Source organism: Pantherophis guttatus, chromosome 3 (assembly GCF_059756535.1).
Source record: "Pantherophis guttatus breed Tessera chromosome 3, ASM5975653v1, whole genome shotgun sequence".
In the NCBI taxonomy this organism is placed as follows: Eukaryota; Metazoa; Chordata; class Lepidosauria; order Squamata; family Colubridae; genus Pantherophis; species Pantherophis guttatus.
Window position 1 is genome coordinate 107,919,595 of NC_142065.1, and position 15,943 is coordinate 107,935,537.

The 15,943-nt window shown below is 39.7% G+C and overlaps 1 protein-coding gene across 7 annotated transcripts in view; it reads left to right on the top strand.

Annotated features, from left to right (window-relative positions):
• Positions 1–15,943, top strand: part of ATF6 (activating transcription factor 6) — a 111,951-nt gene that overhangs the window by 27,735 nt on the left and 68,273 nt on the right. For all 7 annotated transcript variants that reach the window (XM_034409792.3, XM_034409796.3, XM_034409791.3 and 4 more), the window contains 3 exons: positions 1,215–1,400; positions 1,848–1,939; positions 8,364–8,483. In XM_034409792.3, the coding sequence (XP_034265683.2) occupies positions 1,215–1,400; positions 1,848–1,939; positions 8,364–8,483 (398 nt within the window). The remainder of the gene's footprint in view (positions 1–1,214; positions 1,401–1,847; positions 1,940–8,363; positions 8,484–15,943) is intronic.

Sequence of the window (15,943 nt, forward strand, 5' to 3'; positions counted from 1 at the left end):
CAAGCAAAATGTCTGCAAATTACTCCTGTTAAACTGAGTAAAAACTCACTTCAATACATCATCAGTATAGAGACCAAAAAGCTTTCTCAACTAATCCATGCATCCAGCAAACAAATTCTGTTTGACCTCCAGTGGCACCACTGTATGGCTGGAAGGGGAGCTTTTAGCAACTTTGTAAAAGAGGAAGAGAGGGTAGAATAAATAGGTTTATTGAGTGAATTCAGCGAGGCATAGAGCTACTCACCTAGCCTTCTCCTTTAATCTCTGTCCATTCCTGGGAGATGCAGGGTTATTCTGGCATCACTACCACCATTTCATTACTTAGAATGGGGAAAAACTGGAATAATTGTAGCTTAATTTTATTAGTGTGATATGTTCAGGCTGCTTCCTAGGTATTACTTAACAATGGCCCAATAATAATCTCTAATTTCTCCTGGTGCTATTGTGCAATGTCACACGGATATGAGAAATTGCTAGTTCGAAAATAATTTTAAAGATACCTAATTGCTTGATTAGACAAGATTTTAAGTTTGTAAAATAATCTTAAATCTGACAGTTAAAGTACTGTCAAATACTCTATACAAGTAATCCTCAACATATGACCATTTGTTTAATAACTGAAGTTAGACAGCACTGCAATGGTTACAACCATTTACAACTGGTCCTTGCATTCATGACTGTCACAGCATCTCTATGGTCACATGGTCAAAAATCAGGCGCTTGGCAACCAGCATGTTACTTACAACAGATTTAGCAACCTGGTGTCACATGATCGCCATTTGCTATCTTCTCAGCTGGCTTCTAATAAGCAAAGTCAATGGGAGAAATCATATTCACTTAACACCTTATGATTCACTTAATGGCCATGGTGATTAGCTTAGCAAAAAAGGTCATAAAATTGGGTGCAACGCACTTAATTATGGCTTTACTGGTTAATGGACATTCTGGTCGCAATTGTGGTCATAAGTGGAGGACAACCTGAATATAGAATATTAGATTTAGAGAAAATTATATAAATTCAAGTAACAAGAGAAATGGGATCTTCTGGAATTCTTGGGAATACTTGTTTTTCTGCAATATAATGACATCCTTCCCCCCTCCCTTTTTAAAAAGAAAACCCTGTATTGTTGTCAATCGCCCTGTGTTGCCTCTGTTCCGTTGCAAATTTTCTGAGCTTTGAACAGTTTTTTCCCCATCATATCTATTATTCCCAGATGAATGTTCTAAGACGGCAGCAGCGCATGATAAAAAACCGGGAATCTGCCTGTCAGTCACGGAGGAAGAAAAAGGAATATATGCAGGGTTTAGAAGCTAGACTGAAGGCTGCTTTGTTAGAAAATGATCATCTTAAAAGAGAGAATGGTTCACTGAAGAGACAGCTAGATGACCTGGCAGTGGAGGTAAGCGCATTAATTATGAAAAAAAAATATTTCAACTTTGCTTTGCTTTACTGCAAAGGTTGTAAATGTGAGGATTGGTATCACCATAGTAACTGCAAGCAATCACTAAATGAATCAGTTACTAAACAGGAATTACCTGTAGATCTTAATAGTCATGAATAAAATAATTTGAGCAATTCCTGCTACCCTTGTCATCCAATACACATACCTTATAGAGCAATCCTTAGAACATTGATCAGGACATGTACATTTTATGATGGTTTTATAGGCATATAATTTCTCCTGTTCATTGAAATCACAAATGACATTTGCAATAGTGGCGAAAGGATGATAAAAACGAACAATAGTAGCTAGTATTGTTATTAACCAAGGCTGCTGCCCCTTTATGGCCCTTTCAAAGTTGAAAGTGAAGCTACTTGATTATTATTTTTTTCATTTTCTATCTAGAATCAGAATCTCAAAGGCTCCCCTCCAAAAAGAAGAGCGTTCTGCGTGATGGTGTTGCTTGCTTTTGTAATGTTAAATTATGATCGGCTAAGGTAAGGTTCATAGGGAAGAATATATTTGGGGGTAGTTGCAAAATAAACACAAAATATGAGCTTATAATTTAATTCTCACTTCAGTAGTAGTTTTTTGGGATTAGCTGGTAAAATTCTATTGATTACACTGACTACTTACCGATCTTCCACTGGAAACTCCATCTGCAGGCAAGCGAATGACAATGATATCAAGAGAGCCTTCTGGATACTCCAGCAGAATCTTCAACTACATAGTGATTGTATGATATACAGAGAATATTTGTTTCATTTTTCAAATGTATTGTGTTCTGGTTTAGATTATGATAGGATTGGGAATTGTAGGGTCTGAATCCAGCAAGGTTAGAAATAAAGTCTGAGACAAGAAAAGATTGTTTTCAAAACACTGTACAGATAATCAACATCCAGGACTGAGAAATGGGCAACAAAATGTCTATTACTGTATAAGGATATGAAAAAGTGACACAGGATTTAAACACTGGAGTCAATGTTTAGGTATGGCTCTATTTCTGGATTCTGCTATACCTGCTCTTCATCATTAATAACAGCTTATTTTAAACCTGCGGTAAAGATAACTTATCTAAGTCTCATCCTTGAATCTTCTTCCACAGAAAGATTTATTGCTATGCCCAGGCTAAACTGTTACAGGAACAAACTTTTCTTATAAAATAGAATTTAAATATTTGTGAAAGACATAGCAGTGGAATTGAGCATTGCAGGAGAAACATAACACATTCAAAGAATAGGGAGAACAGTTTTTGGCATTCAAGAAATCCATATTCCCAGTGTCACCGGAAGAATTGACTAGGATTTCTGCAGTGCTTTTGTTGGCCATTTTCAGAAAGTTAAGATTATATGAACAACATCACCAATATTTATTATGGAGAGGTTTTTTATACTATTCCCTGTACCTTTAGCATTCTTTCATTGTTCTTGTTATTCTTTATATGTATATACTTTACTGAAAATCTTACAACCACTTCAAATAAAGTAATTGTAGCACTTCAGCTAAAATTGTGCAAGAAATTTGAAAATATCCAAGCTTTAGAATAATAGTTAAAATATAATTGATTTTTATAAACAATTCATGATCAAGATCACGTGAAGTGTTAATGCCACTTTATAATGCCTTGGTAAGGTCACACTCGGAGTACTGCATCCAGTTTTGGTCGCCACGATATAAAAAATATGTGGAGACTCTAGAAAGAGTGCAGAGAAGAGCAACAAAGATGATTATGGGACTGGAGGCTAAAACATAGAACGGTTGCTGGAATTGGGCATGTCTAGTTTGATGAAAAGAAGGACTGGGGTGACATGAAGCCGTATTCCAGTATTTCCCTCAAAGAAGAGGGAGTCAAGCTATTCTCCAAAGCACCTAAAGGCAGGACAAGAAGCAATGGGTGGAAACTAATCAAGGAGAGAAGCAAGCTAGAACTAAGGAGAAATTTTCTGACAGAACAATTAATCAGTGGAACAACTTGCCTCCATAAGTTGTAAATGCTCCAACACTGGAGGTTTTTAAGAAGAGATTGGATAACCATTTGTCTGAAATGGTATAGGGTTTCCTGCCTAAGCAGTGGGTTGGACTAGAAGATGTCCAAGGTCCCTTCCAACTCTGTTATTCTATTCTGTTCTGTGCTGTGCTATGGTATTGTCCATTTCAAGGCTTTTGTGGAAGGTTTGTCTGGAAAGGGAAAGATCTTTCTCCTGGCATTTGTCTGCCTCATCAGTTTTTCATTTATACTGCTTAAACTTTCCAGCCCCAATTTCAGGATTGTTTTGTCCCTAGAAAACTTTTATAACTAACGTGTGTTTAGGATGATATCATTGTTGGCGGGAGCAAAGCAGTTACTGTACAATTTAAATGAAAAATACCGTATCTGGTTTTTTTACTTGAACAGAGCTTGTTTTTAGCCAGATATAGAAATCATAAACCAGTTCTGCTAGCTGGAAATATAGCCTTCCAATTTGTCAAAATAATATGTGGCCCAGAGAAGGTAGAGTAGAACTAAGCACTGAATGATGTTGGGCAAATGAGTATGTTGCTGATCAGGCTCCTTGCTGTGGGTTCTTCTTTTCCTCTTTCTATCTACTCATTCCATTTTGTTGCTAAGCATGACTCAGTGAGCCATATAGCTCAAAAGGAGCCCTGAAGTTGGTCCTTGATTTGCTGAATTTGACTTTCAGGAAGCCATTGTTATCTCTTCTATGTGCTAATGTCAGTAGCAGTACAGTTGAACATACTTTTTTATGTGCAGTATCTGGGGAGAAATTGTCTTTGCTGCTTCTTCATGTTTGGCTCAAAGTTAACTTCCATGTTTAGTATAATAGAAAGTTTCTTGCTGAAGAGGCTACAACTCTTGTCAGGAACTCTCTTATGTGGTGAATGAAGTCACTGACTAGGAATCTGGAATCCTGTCTGAGGCTCATGCAAAAGATTTGTTCCATTTCAAGAGGGACAACTAGGTTTTTGACCATATAAGAAATTATTTGTGAATAGTTCCAACTAGACTTTATTTAAAGAACAAGACTGTTTTTTTCAATGTACTGGATTATTAAAATTAAGTGCAAGGGACAACGCACTGTCTACACACAATAATTAAAGCGATGAATATTATCCTCATAGATTACAAGAACAATTGCTTGGTTTGTTGAGGTTTTTTTTGTTGTTGTTGCTGCGGTAGCTATATCATCCTGGCAACAGAGCCAGCTCCCTATTGAATTGCAGATAGATGATACGTTTGCACTGCCATATGTAACAGGTAACAGAGTAACAGAGTTGGAAGGGACCTTAGAGGTCTTCTAGTCCAATCCTCTGCTCCAGCAGGAGACCTTAAATCAGGGCTGTCAAACTCCTGGCCTGCAGGCCGGATGGGTCACGCGCTGGCCACGCCCATGGCCAGTTTAGCAAAGGGGGAAATGTCCTGATATGTCACATGATGCTGCTGTGACGATGTGAATTTGACACCCCTGCCCTAGATCATTCCAGACAAGTGGCTGTCCAGTCTCTTCTTAAAAGCCTTCGGTGAAGGAACCCACAACTTCTGAAAGCAAGCCAGTTAATTGTTCTCACTGTTAGGAAATTTCCCCTTAGTTCTAGATTGCTTCTCTCCTTGATTAGTTTCCATCCATTATTTCATGTCTTGCCTTCTGGTGCTTTGGAAAATAGATTGAGCTCTTGTTCTTTGTGGCAGGCCGTCAAATATTGGAAGACTTCTATAATGTCACCTTGGCCCTTTTTTTTTCATTAGACTAGATAAACCCAAGTCCTGCAACTGTTCTTCATTTGTTTTAGCATCCAGCCCCCTACTGTAGTATTGGATTGTTATTCCCAGAAGATATTCAGCTCCAAGATTGTTCTCATGGCTACAAATATAAACTTGTTCTTTTTTAAAATTGTTTTTCCTATGTTTATAAAAGGAAACAGGTTATGCTTGGTTCTGTATATGACAGATTTTTAAAGTAAGGTGTTCACTTTTGTGAATATATCCTAGAAAGCTTATGGTCAAATGCCAGCTTTGTCTTCCAAAAATGGAAGACAAGTTAAGTTATATGAGTCTCCCAAAGCCTTAATCTAGCTATATTCTTATTGCTAGAATCCTCAACTGCCTTTGGTTTTTTTTTAAATAAAAATCACAAAATGTTGCCTATTTCTGAGCTACAAGACTTGGGGAAATTAGCTTGGGCTCAAAACATTGGCCTAGATTCAACAATAAAAGGGGAGGAGAACTCTCCCTGGACCTCTCTTCATTCCAGTGGAAGCTTTGGAAACAATAATGTTCTCCCTGAAGGACCAGATTCATAGCATGGGCATCCTTCTCAATTCACAACAACCCTTTGAATAGGCAGATAAAGGCTACCAATTGGGGGTGGTGGTGCTCTGTGCCCATTTTCAGATGGTGTCTCATTTGCACCCTTTCTGGAGAATCAGGCCCTGGCAACAGTGATGTACATGCTTGTTTCCCCCAGGTTATATTATTGCAACATATACTACATAGGTCTGCCTATGAAAACTACTTGGTGGGTCCAAAAACGTAGCAGTCCACTTGTTAACAGAAAAGCGCCACTGTTTGCACATAACTCCAGGGCTTTAAGTGGCTACCAATAGGCTTCTGAGTAGAATTAAAAATCTAGACATATGATTGGTATCCTGGTACCTTAAGGACTACCCACTTATTTATTTATTTATTTATTTATTATTCAAACTTCTATACCGCCCTTCTCCTTTCGGACTCAGGGCGGTGAACAGCCAAAATAAAAACATTTATACATAAAGTTACAGTTAAAAATAGATTTAAAATAATTAGATAAATTTGGCCCGTAGTTTAAAATTTATCAATTTAAAATCCGTATCAAATTTTAAAACCAACCATAAAATCAAGACAGACCGGCTAATTGAAAAAAATAAGTTTTTAGGGCCTGACGAATCGTATCTCTGGGGGTAGATTGTTCCAAAGGGTAGGTGCCACCACAGAGAAGGCTTTCCTCCTGGGGGTCGCCAGCCGGCATTGTCTGGCTGACGGCACCTTGAGGAGGCCCTCTCTGTGGGAGCGAACTGGCCAGTGGGAGGCTATTGGTGGCAGAAGGCAGTCCCGTAAGTACCCTGGCCCTAAGCCATGGAGCGCTTTAAAGGTGATCACCAACACCTTGAAGTGCACCCGGAAGTCCACCGGAAGCCAATGCAGCTCGTGCAGGAGAGAAGTCACATGGGTGCGCCCCGTCGCTTCCATAATCCCCCGCGCGGCCGCATTCTGCACCAGTTGGAGCCTCCGGGTGTACCCCAAGGGGAGCCCCATGTAGAGAGCATTACAATAGTCCAGACGAGAGGTGACGAGTGCTTGAGTGACCGTGCGTAGGGAGTCCCGATCCAGAAAGGGGCGCAACTGGCGTATCAGGCGAACCTGATAAAAAGCCCCCCTGGCCACGGCCATCATATGCCCTTCTAAAGACAGCCGTTGTCCAGGAGGATGCCCAAGTTGCGGGCCCTTTCCGTGGGGGCCAGTGATTCGCCCCCAATAACCAGCGATGGCGTCAGCTGGCTATACCGGGACGCCGGCAGCCACAGCCACTCGGTCTTGGAAGGGTTGAGTCGAAGCCTGTTTCTCCCCATCCAGACCCACACGGCCTCCAGGCACTGGGACATCACTTCCAAGGCATCGTTGGGATGGTCTGGGGTGGAGATGTACAGCTGAGTATCTTCAGTGTACTGATGGAACTCCACCCCAAAACCACGGATGATCTCACCCAGCGGCTTCACATAAATGTTGAACAGGAGGGGCGAGAGGACCGACTCTTGTGGCACCCCACAAACAAGGCGCCTTGGGGTCGACCGCTGCCCCCCTGTCAACACGGATTGCGACCGGTCGGAGAGATAGGAGGAGAACCACCGCAAAATGGTGCCCCCCACTCCCAGTCCCTCCAGCCAGCGCAACATGATACCATGGTCGATGGTATCAAAAGCCGCTGAGAGGTCTAACAGGACCAGGATAGAGGAGTAACCCCTATCCCGAGCCCTCTAGAGATCATCCACCAACGCGACCAATGCCGTTTCCGTGCTGTACCCAGGTCTGAAGCCGGACTGGAGCGGATCCAAATAGACAGCTTCATCCAGGTACTGGGGAAGCTGTCGTGCTACCACACTCTCAACAACCTTCGCAATAAAGCGAAGGTTGGAGACTGGACGATAGTTAGCCAAAACAGCCGGATCCAGGGATGGCTTCTTGAGGAGAGGCCTCACCACCGCCTCTTTCAAGGTGGCCGGCAGGACACCCTCACTCAAAGAAGCGTTGATAATTCCCTGGAGCCAGTCTCGTGTAACCTCCCCGGAAGCCAGCACCAACCAGGAGGGACACGGGTCCAATAAACATGTCGCGTTCAGCCGTCCGAAGATCCTGTCCATGTCCTCGGGAGCCACAGGATCGAACTCCTCCCAGATAACACTCTCAAGGCCTGCCTCAGTCATCTCGTCTGAACTAACCCAGTCAGCGGCCAAGTCTTCCCGAATCTGAGTTATTTTATCATCCAGATACTGTACAAAATCCTCAGCTCGGCCCTGCAAGGGGTCCTCCCGCGCTCCCAGATGGAGAAGGGAGCGGGTCACCCTGAACAGGACGGCTGGGCGGTTATCTGATGACGCGATAAGAGTGGCAAAATAGCTAGATTTCGCCGCTTTTATCGTCACTAAGTAGGTCTTAATATGAGATCTTACCAGTGTCAAGTCGGATTCGGAACGACTGGCCCTCCAATCGCTCTCTAGGCGTCTTTTCCGGCGCTTCATCTCTCTCAGCTCCTCGGAGAATCAAGTGGATCTCACCTGACCAGTACATAAACCTCACATTTTGGTTTTTTCATGTGTACCACCATGAATTTATGCAGGATTCGACATGAAGATGTACTAAATTTAAACTACTATGTCTCTTTCTTTCAGTGGGTTTGAATGGGGACCTGATTCTACTGAACATCTTGCCAGCACTAGCTACCAAAGTCGACATCTTCTTGAATTTTCTGCAAGTAGGCCTCAGGAAACAGATGGCAAGAATAATGGCGGGTAAGCATAAAACTTTATACTTTAGTGTCTTCCAGTTTGCAATAGCCTACATATACAAATGTAACAAACGGCTAATGTGTTGCTTATTACTACTTAAGGGTCCATAATTGGTTTTTTTAATGATACAGACTATTTTCATCTGTTAATAGCTGTATATATATATATATATATATATATATATATATATATATATATAGCTAATAGCTGTGTATATTATGTCTCAGAAATGTTGTAAAGTAACAAGACACAATTTCCCATCAGTACTATGTGCCTTATCCCAAAATCTGATCTTACAAGTTGGGGAGTATTTGTGCTGCTGTGAAATTCCTGTTCTCACTACTTAACAGAGAAGTGCTGTCTTTTCCAAGAAGAGTTGATATCCTGCATAAAACTGATCTTGCCATAGTTCTGTATGTATTTGTCAGATCTAAAATATGTGCTAAGAACCTTCAGCTGCTACAAAATGCTGCAAGTTTTAACAGGAACTGCTCAATACATAGTTTTAAAATAAAATGAAGTTGCATATTATTTGATATTGTGTTAATGGTTTCACTGAGCATCTGAACTTGCTGCTTATCTAGAGGAAAAGATAAAAGGGGAGAGTGTTTTGGTTAATACAGGTAGTCCTCCACTTACGAACACAATTGAGCCAAAAACTTCTGTTATTAAGACATTTGTTAAGTGAATTTGCCCTATTTTACAACCTTTCTTGCCACAGTTGTTAAGTGAATCACTGCAGTTGATAAGTTAGTAACTTAACTTATCAACTTATTAACAGTTGTTAAGTGAATCTGGCTTTACCATTGACTTGTCAGAAGGTCGCAAAAGGTGATCACATGAGACCTTGGGACACAGCAATGGTCATAAATATGAACCAGTTGCCAAGCATCTGAATTTTGAACACATGGTCATGGGGATGCTGCAAAGGTCATAACTGAAAAACAGTCGTAAGTCACATTTTTAGTGCTGTGGTAACTTTGAACGGTTACAAAATTAACTGTTATAAGTCAAGGACTACCTGTATTTTGTCTGGGGGCTGAAAGCTAGTTTATAGGTACAAAAACTATCATTCAATTCTTCAGCTTCAGTGTAAAGTAGGGCTTTGTATTCTGTGCTTTTCCAATTGTTGTTGGGCTACAATTGTAGAAGTGGTCAGTGGAAAAGTACGTGGAGTCCAGAAGTATCAGGAAGGCTTCCTGTTCCTTACTCTAATGCTTCGTTCTGCAAAAGGACAAATATATTTCAGCAGAAATCTCTTCTAGTTTTAGTTGATGTGCATCTTAGAAATGTTTGTGTCCCAGCATCTTGCTGTCTCCCTCATTTTTTATGAAACAACTTTGTTTTTCCCAGATGAATCAGTCTAACATTATTGGAAACTTGACATCTTCTGAGATGTAGGCTTTTCCCATTCCAAATAGGCCTGTTCTGAAGCATTTTGTTCAAATAACCAAGTTTTTTAAAAGGGCATTCGCACTGCTGGAACCTTTGTCTGGAAAATAATCTTATTATTTTCTTTGGACATAGCAAGCATTCTATGTAGTGAACTTGGAAAAGCATTGGGAGTTTTCTTTCTGTGCTGAGACAGATCCATATCAATTTATAGCCTGGAAAACAGTTCATCTTTTGCTGTTTAGAGCCATGATCTAAGAAGACCTTCTCAGGGCAAGTCTGGGTTTACTGGCATATACTTTTGGAATGGGAATTCATTTTACTTTTATTTTAATATGCTTTTTCTCTGTTAGTAGGACTAGCACAGAGTTTAAGATGAATATGAAAAGCCAATGGAAAATCCTGCTCTTACTTGCCAAGGGGGCATGCCGAATGTAGAGGCATTTTATTGTTTGTTTTCCCCAGAGCTTTCCCAATTTGCCTGGGCAAATTGTTCTAAGCAGTTCAGAAGACTAGGCCCCAGGGTTGGAAGAGGATGATTTTTCTGTAACATGCTGAGGGAGAGAGAAACAGTATTGTTTAATTGTTTAACTGACCTTAATTAAGTGAAGAAAGAAATTCTCCTTGTGAAGAGTGAATCTATGCTGAATTGCTAAGGAATGCTCAGAGAATGGTTTGAAGCAAAGGGTTTCCTCTTCCTATTATATTACTTCACAGAGAGTAATAATCCAGTAGCATTAATGCTACAGAGGATCAACACTGGGTATAACAGTGGGGAAAACAAGGATGCAGTCTGTTCATAAGAATTTACATTGTATATTTACAAAAAATAAAGGAACCCAGCAAAACCTCTAGCAGGAGGAGTGCTCAGCTATTTGTAAGGTAGAAAGCTGTATTTGAACTTTTAGTGACAATTTGGAACATAGTTCAAAACATAGTTGGCCTGAGATGAAAAGTAAATTTTGTTTAATTTTAAGCCATATTTCAATGAAATTAAATTAATTAGTTAATTTATTACATCATTTTAACTTTATTACTTTGAAAAATTTGAAAGTATTGGTACTTTTTGGAAAGAAGTTTGCTGGATTGGAAATTGTGTGCTACTCTATTATAGTGTGGATAAAACAAATACAAAGGAAGTGTGTCACAACAGCCATAAAAGGAGTATTTACCAGAGAAGGAATATATAAGGAAGTAGTAGTAGTAGTAATCATACTCTTTTGGAAAATGAAGAAATGATTGGGGGGAAAGGAAAAACAACAGAAAAGCATGCAAATATCTATTTGAATGTTCCAAAATGCTACCATCAAATATTTAATGTTGATTAAGATCTTAATCCAAAATGTTTTAAACTGTACATTTCCCTTCCTGGTGCCCCTCAGTGCTATGGAGAGAACACATGTAACTCAGGTTCTTGGCATTCTTTTAAGCTTGATTGTTTTGCAGATATTTCATTATCTGTCAGCTCTTATGATGATGATTGTTACCTTGGTTGGTTATGGAATAACTGCAAGAAAGCCATCAAGCTCAGAGAGCATCAAGAACATAATAGCTTTGTTGGTTTCAGGCAATTCAGGTAGTCCTTGACTTACAACCATTCATTTAGTGACCATTCAAAGTTACAATAGCTCTGAAAAAGGTGACTTATCGTTTTTCACACTTTTGACTGTTGCAGCATCCCCGTGGTTATGTGATCAAAATTCAGATTCTTGGCAACTGGCTCATTTATGGCTGTTGGAGTATCTTGGGGTCATTTGTTTACCTTTTGTGACCTTCTGTTAAGCAAAATCAGTTGGGAAGCCAGATTCAGTTAGCAACCTTGTTACTAACTTAACAACTGTAATGATTCACTTAAAAACTGTGGCCAAAAAATAGGGCAACTGTTGTAAAATAGGGCAAAAATCACTTAACAATTGTCTTGTTTAGAACAGACATTTTGGGCTGAATTGTTGTAGTCAATGACTCCTGCATTACCCCAGAGATGTCAGTGTGACATTAGAGTGCAATTTCCACTTGCAGCTCAGAAGAAGATCCCTTCCTATGGGTGGCTACGTGAACATTTCTAAAAGAATAACTCTTCTGATCCTGAGATTTTTAAGTGTGCCTGTGGTTGCTGTCTGGTCCCTCAATTGCCTAGGATGATGTCCATTGATTGTTTGCAAATGTTCTTGTTGGCTTGTTGCAGAAGTGTACTTTAGGCATTAAGTAAATGTGCACTTAATCATCTTCTGATTGAAATTTGGCATTTTCAGCTAATAGGTGATTCAAATCTAACAGAGTCTTTCATTTCCAAGATAGCTACAGATGTGCCAAAAGCATAAATAGTTGAAAATATTTTGAAAGCAGGCAGTAAAATGAGACTGTTTGTAATGTCTTTACAATTAAAATTCTGTATCGTAAACTATGCACAGGCATGAGTGTTGAAAGAAAGCCAATATTGTTTGTGTTTGAACTTTCTGAAACAGAGGCCTTTTGGGGTAGAAGAATAGAATTTCCCATTCTCTCTTCCTCACATGTGTAATATCAGCATACTTCATCGCTAAATTTGTAATATTTTGGTTCATTTGATTTGACTATCTACTCCCTGGCCGACATCTTAGATTCCAGGTGCTGGTTAGTACTTCACCAACAGCTACTCTTCTATTTAGAATAGCCAGCTCACTCTTTTGCTAATGCCTCATCTGTTTTGCATCTTTTTCTTCTTCTTTCTGTGCTTGATTCTGAGAGCTCATATTGCACTGCTGTGATGTATTTCTTTTACACCCACTGCCTCATTATTTTCTTGACTATGTTCCACCTAATCCCAGCTCTGATTCCCCCATGTTCTGTTTGACTGAGCCTGCCCTTCCTAATGTTCCAAGAATTCTTGTGTGGTCATACACGTGGCTGATTCTCAGTCCAATTTTTTTAGCCAGGCATTGTCTTTTCCTTTTCTTGCTCACCCTTTTGAGCTTTTGCATCCTTGCAGACTGTGTCTTGATATTCTCAGTTATTTCAGACTTGTATACTGGCTTCTGGTAAACTGTAGGAATTGCCCTTGCCTTGCTGTAGCTCATACAGTACTTCTTCCAAACTTCTCGCTTTTCAGGTAACAGTGAAAAACATTTCCAAATCTATTTTTCAGTTGTTGTTGTTTTGCCAGTTTCAAATGCTGGATTCTTGAAATAGAGATACTTGGAGAGGGGAGTAATAACTCTCCTGTAGAATTTTCAGCTGCAAGGGTTTATGCAGTGAACATAGATGCATTCTTTGCATAATCATAATGTTAGAAATGGGCTCAGATGTCATCTTCTCCAACAACATAGAATCTATTAGAACATCTCTGACAGACGGTCATTAAAGGCTCTGTTTGAAGATCTCCAGTGAAGAACTCTGCACTTCATACAGCATCTTGTTCTACTGGCTGAAAGTTCATATATTTATAAGTTGTAACCTGGACCTACTTCCTTAGAGGTTTTTTAACCAATTGATTCTGGGCCTGCCTCCTGTGGAAATAAAGAATAAGTTTATTCTTTATTTCCACAGTCACTCCTTCTGTGTGACTGTCCTTCAGGTATTTGAAGACTGCTGTCATATTTCTGCCTAGTTTTTTATTCTATAGGCTAAATATACCCAGATGTTTTAAAGGTTCCTCATAGGGCCTGTTTTGAAACCCCTCACTATCTTAGTAGCCTTCCTCTTAACCTGTCCCTATTTGGAGGAACACCATCCTTTTCAAGTGATGGTGCCTCGAACTAGATACAGTGCCCTTAGTGGGGTTGACCAAGGCAGAGTAGACTGGAACAATTACTTCTTATGATTTGGATTCTGTGCTCCTGTTAATGCATCCCAATATATCATTTACTTTTTTAACAGCTGTAATGCATTGCTGCTTCATATTTAACTTGTGAGTACCAAAGGTATGCAGAGTCTTTTCACATGTACTATTGCCAAGATAGGCCTTCCCCATCCTACACGTGGCATGTGAAAACTAGGGGGTTGAGGGGTCTTTTATTCAAATTTTTAGTTAAAATTTTTTTTTAATTGAAAAGTTTTACAAAAAGAAAAAAATTTCCCCCCAATATTCCCCCCTCCCTTTCCCTCCCCTCAACCCACCCTCCCCCACAGACTTCCCAGAGCAAAATACAAGGTATTTCAATTAACAATCATAAGCCAAATTAAACCATCTATCCTTAGACTACTAGATCCCCCCCTGAAGCCTTAACTCCACTATAGATAATATAATACTTCTAGTACTTAGCATTCATTCATAAGTTATTTGATATTTTCTTGTCTGATACTTATTTTGAATATAATCAATATATTCTCCATTCCAATACGTATCTTTCTTGTTTATAGTCCTTCAAATACGCTGAGATTTTCGCCATTTCTGCTAGGTTCGTTACTTTCAGTATCCACTCTTCAATAGTAGGCAAAGAGTCCTTCTTCCAGTATTGCGCTACCAACAGCCTGGCTGCTGATATGAAGTTCAAAATCAATTTAGTCTCTAATACTGTACAATCCGTCGTTATGCCCAATAAGAACAATTGAGGAGTAAATTTCAACCTTTTTTTCAGAATGTTCTGCATCACCCATCAAATTTTATCCAAAATGCCTTGATTTTCTTACAAGTCCACCATATATGATAATAAGTTGCATCATCACATTCACATCTCCAACATTTAGCTTGCAAATTCGAATACATACATGATAATTTCTTAGGATCTAAATGCCGTCTATAAAACATTTTATAAAAATTTTCTCTCAAATTTTGTGCTTGTGTAAATTTAACATTTCTAACCCAAATCTTTTCCCATGTTTCCATCATCACTGGTTCCTGAAAATTTTGTGCCCATTTTATCATACAATCCTTAACCAATTCTGTTTCTGAATCTATTTCCAATAAAGCATTATACAACCTTTTAATATGCATCTGACTTTGATCTCTAATCTGTTTCACCAGATTTTCCTCATTTTGCATAACACCAATTTTTTGGTCTTCCCTCCATCTAGCTTGAAGCTGACCATACTGAAACCAAGTATAAATTATTCCTTCTTCTTTTAATACATCTAAAGATTTCAATTGCAGTTTACCCCTTTCCAAAAAAAGAAGCTCTTTATAAGTAATCACCTCTGTTTTTTGCTCTATACTTATATTTTCTATTGCATGTCTGGGATTTGCCCATATGGGTATTTTATAATTTAACTAATATTGATACTTTTTCCAAACCCTCAGCAACGCATTTCTAAGTATATGCCCCTTAAACACTTTATCCACTTTTTTTTCATATAACAGATAAGCATGCCATCCATATAACAAATCATAACCTTCTATATTTAACATTCTTTCTTCAGTTAAGTTAAACCAATCGCTAATTTGAGATAAAACGGCTGCTTCACAGTACAATCTTAAATTAGGCATTTTAAGACCTCCTCTCTCCCGTACATCCTGTATAATTTTCAATTTCACTCTTGGTTTCTTCCCACCCCAGATAAAGGTATTAACCCCTTTCTGCCATTCCATCAAGTTTGCATCTTTCTTAAGCACTGGTATCATTTGAAACAAAAATAAAAACCTAGGTAATACATTCATTTTTATTACTGCAATCCTTCCCAGTAATGATAGTTGTAGCTTTTTCCAGTTTTCCATTTCTTTCTGCACTTTCTGCAAATTTTTAGTTAAATTTTTAAGGGATTCTAGGGAGGGGGAGGGTTTGATTGGAATGCGGGTTGTGGGCATGGGGGATAGCCCACTAAGGGGAGGGGCGGGCCTGGCAAGAAAGCACGGCGTGGGAGGTGGGGATCCTGGGGTCGAGGGGGGAGTCAGAGTTTGTCCAGATAGTGCTTTGAACATCACTACCGTGAGTGGGAGGGGTAGATATGGCGGGAGCAGGGGGCCATATCGAGTTAGGGGAGTGCACACCCGCTGTTTACAAGCCGTGGTGCGCTCCGGCCCCCAAGGCTCCACCCGTTCCCCAGGTTGCACAGACCCTCAGGGCCCGGCCCTCCGGCTGATGCTGTGCAATGCCAGGTCCGTAGTAAATAAAGCCCCCCTCATCTGTGACTTAATTGGTGAGGGGGGAGCGGACCTG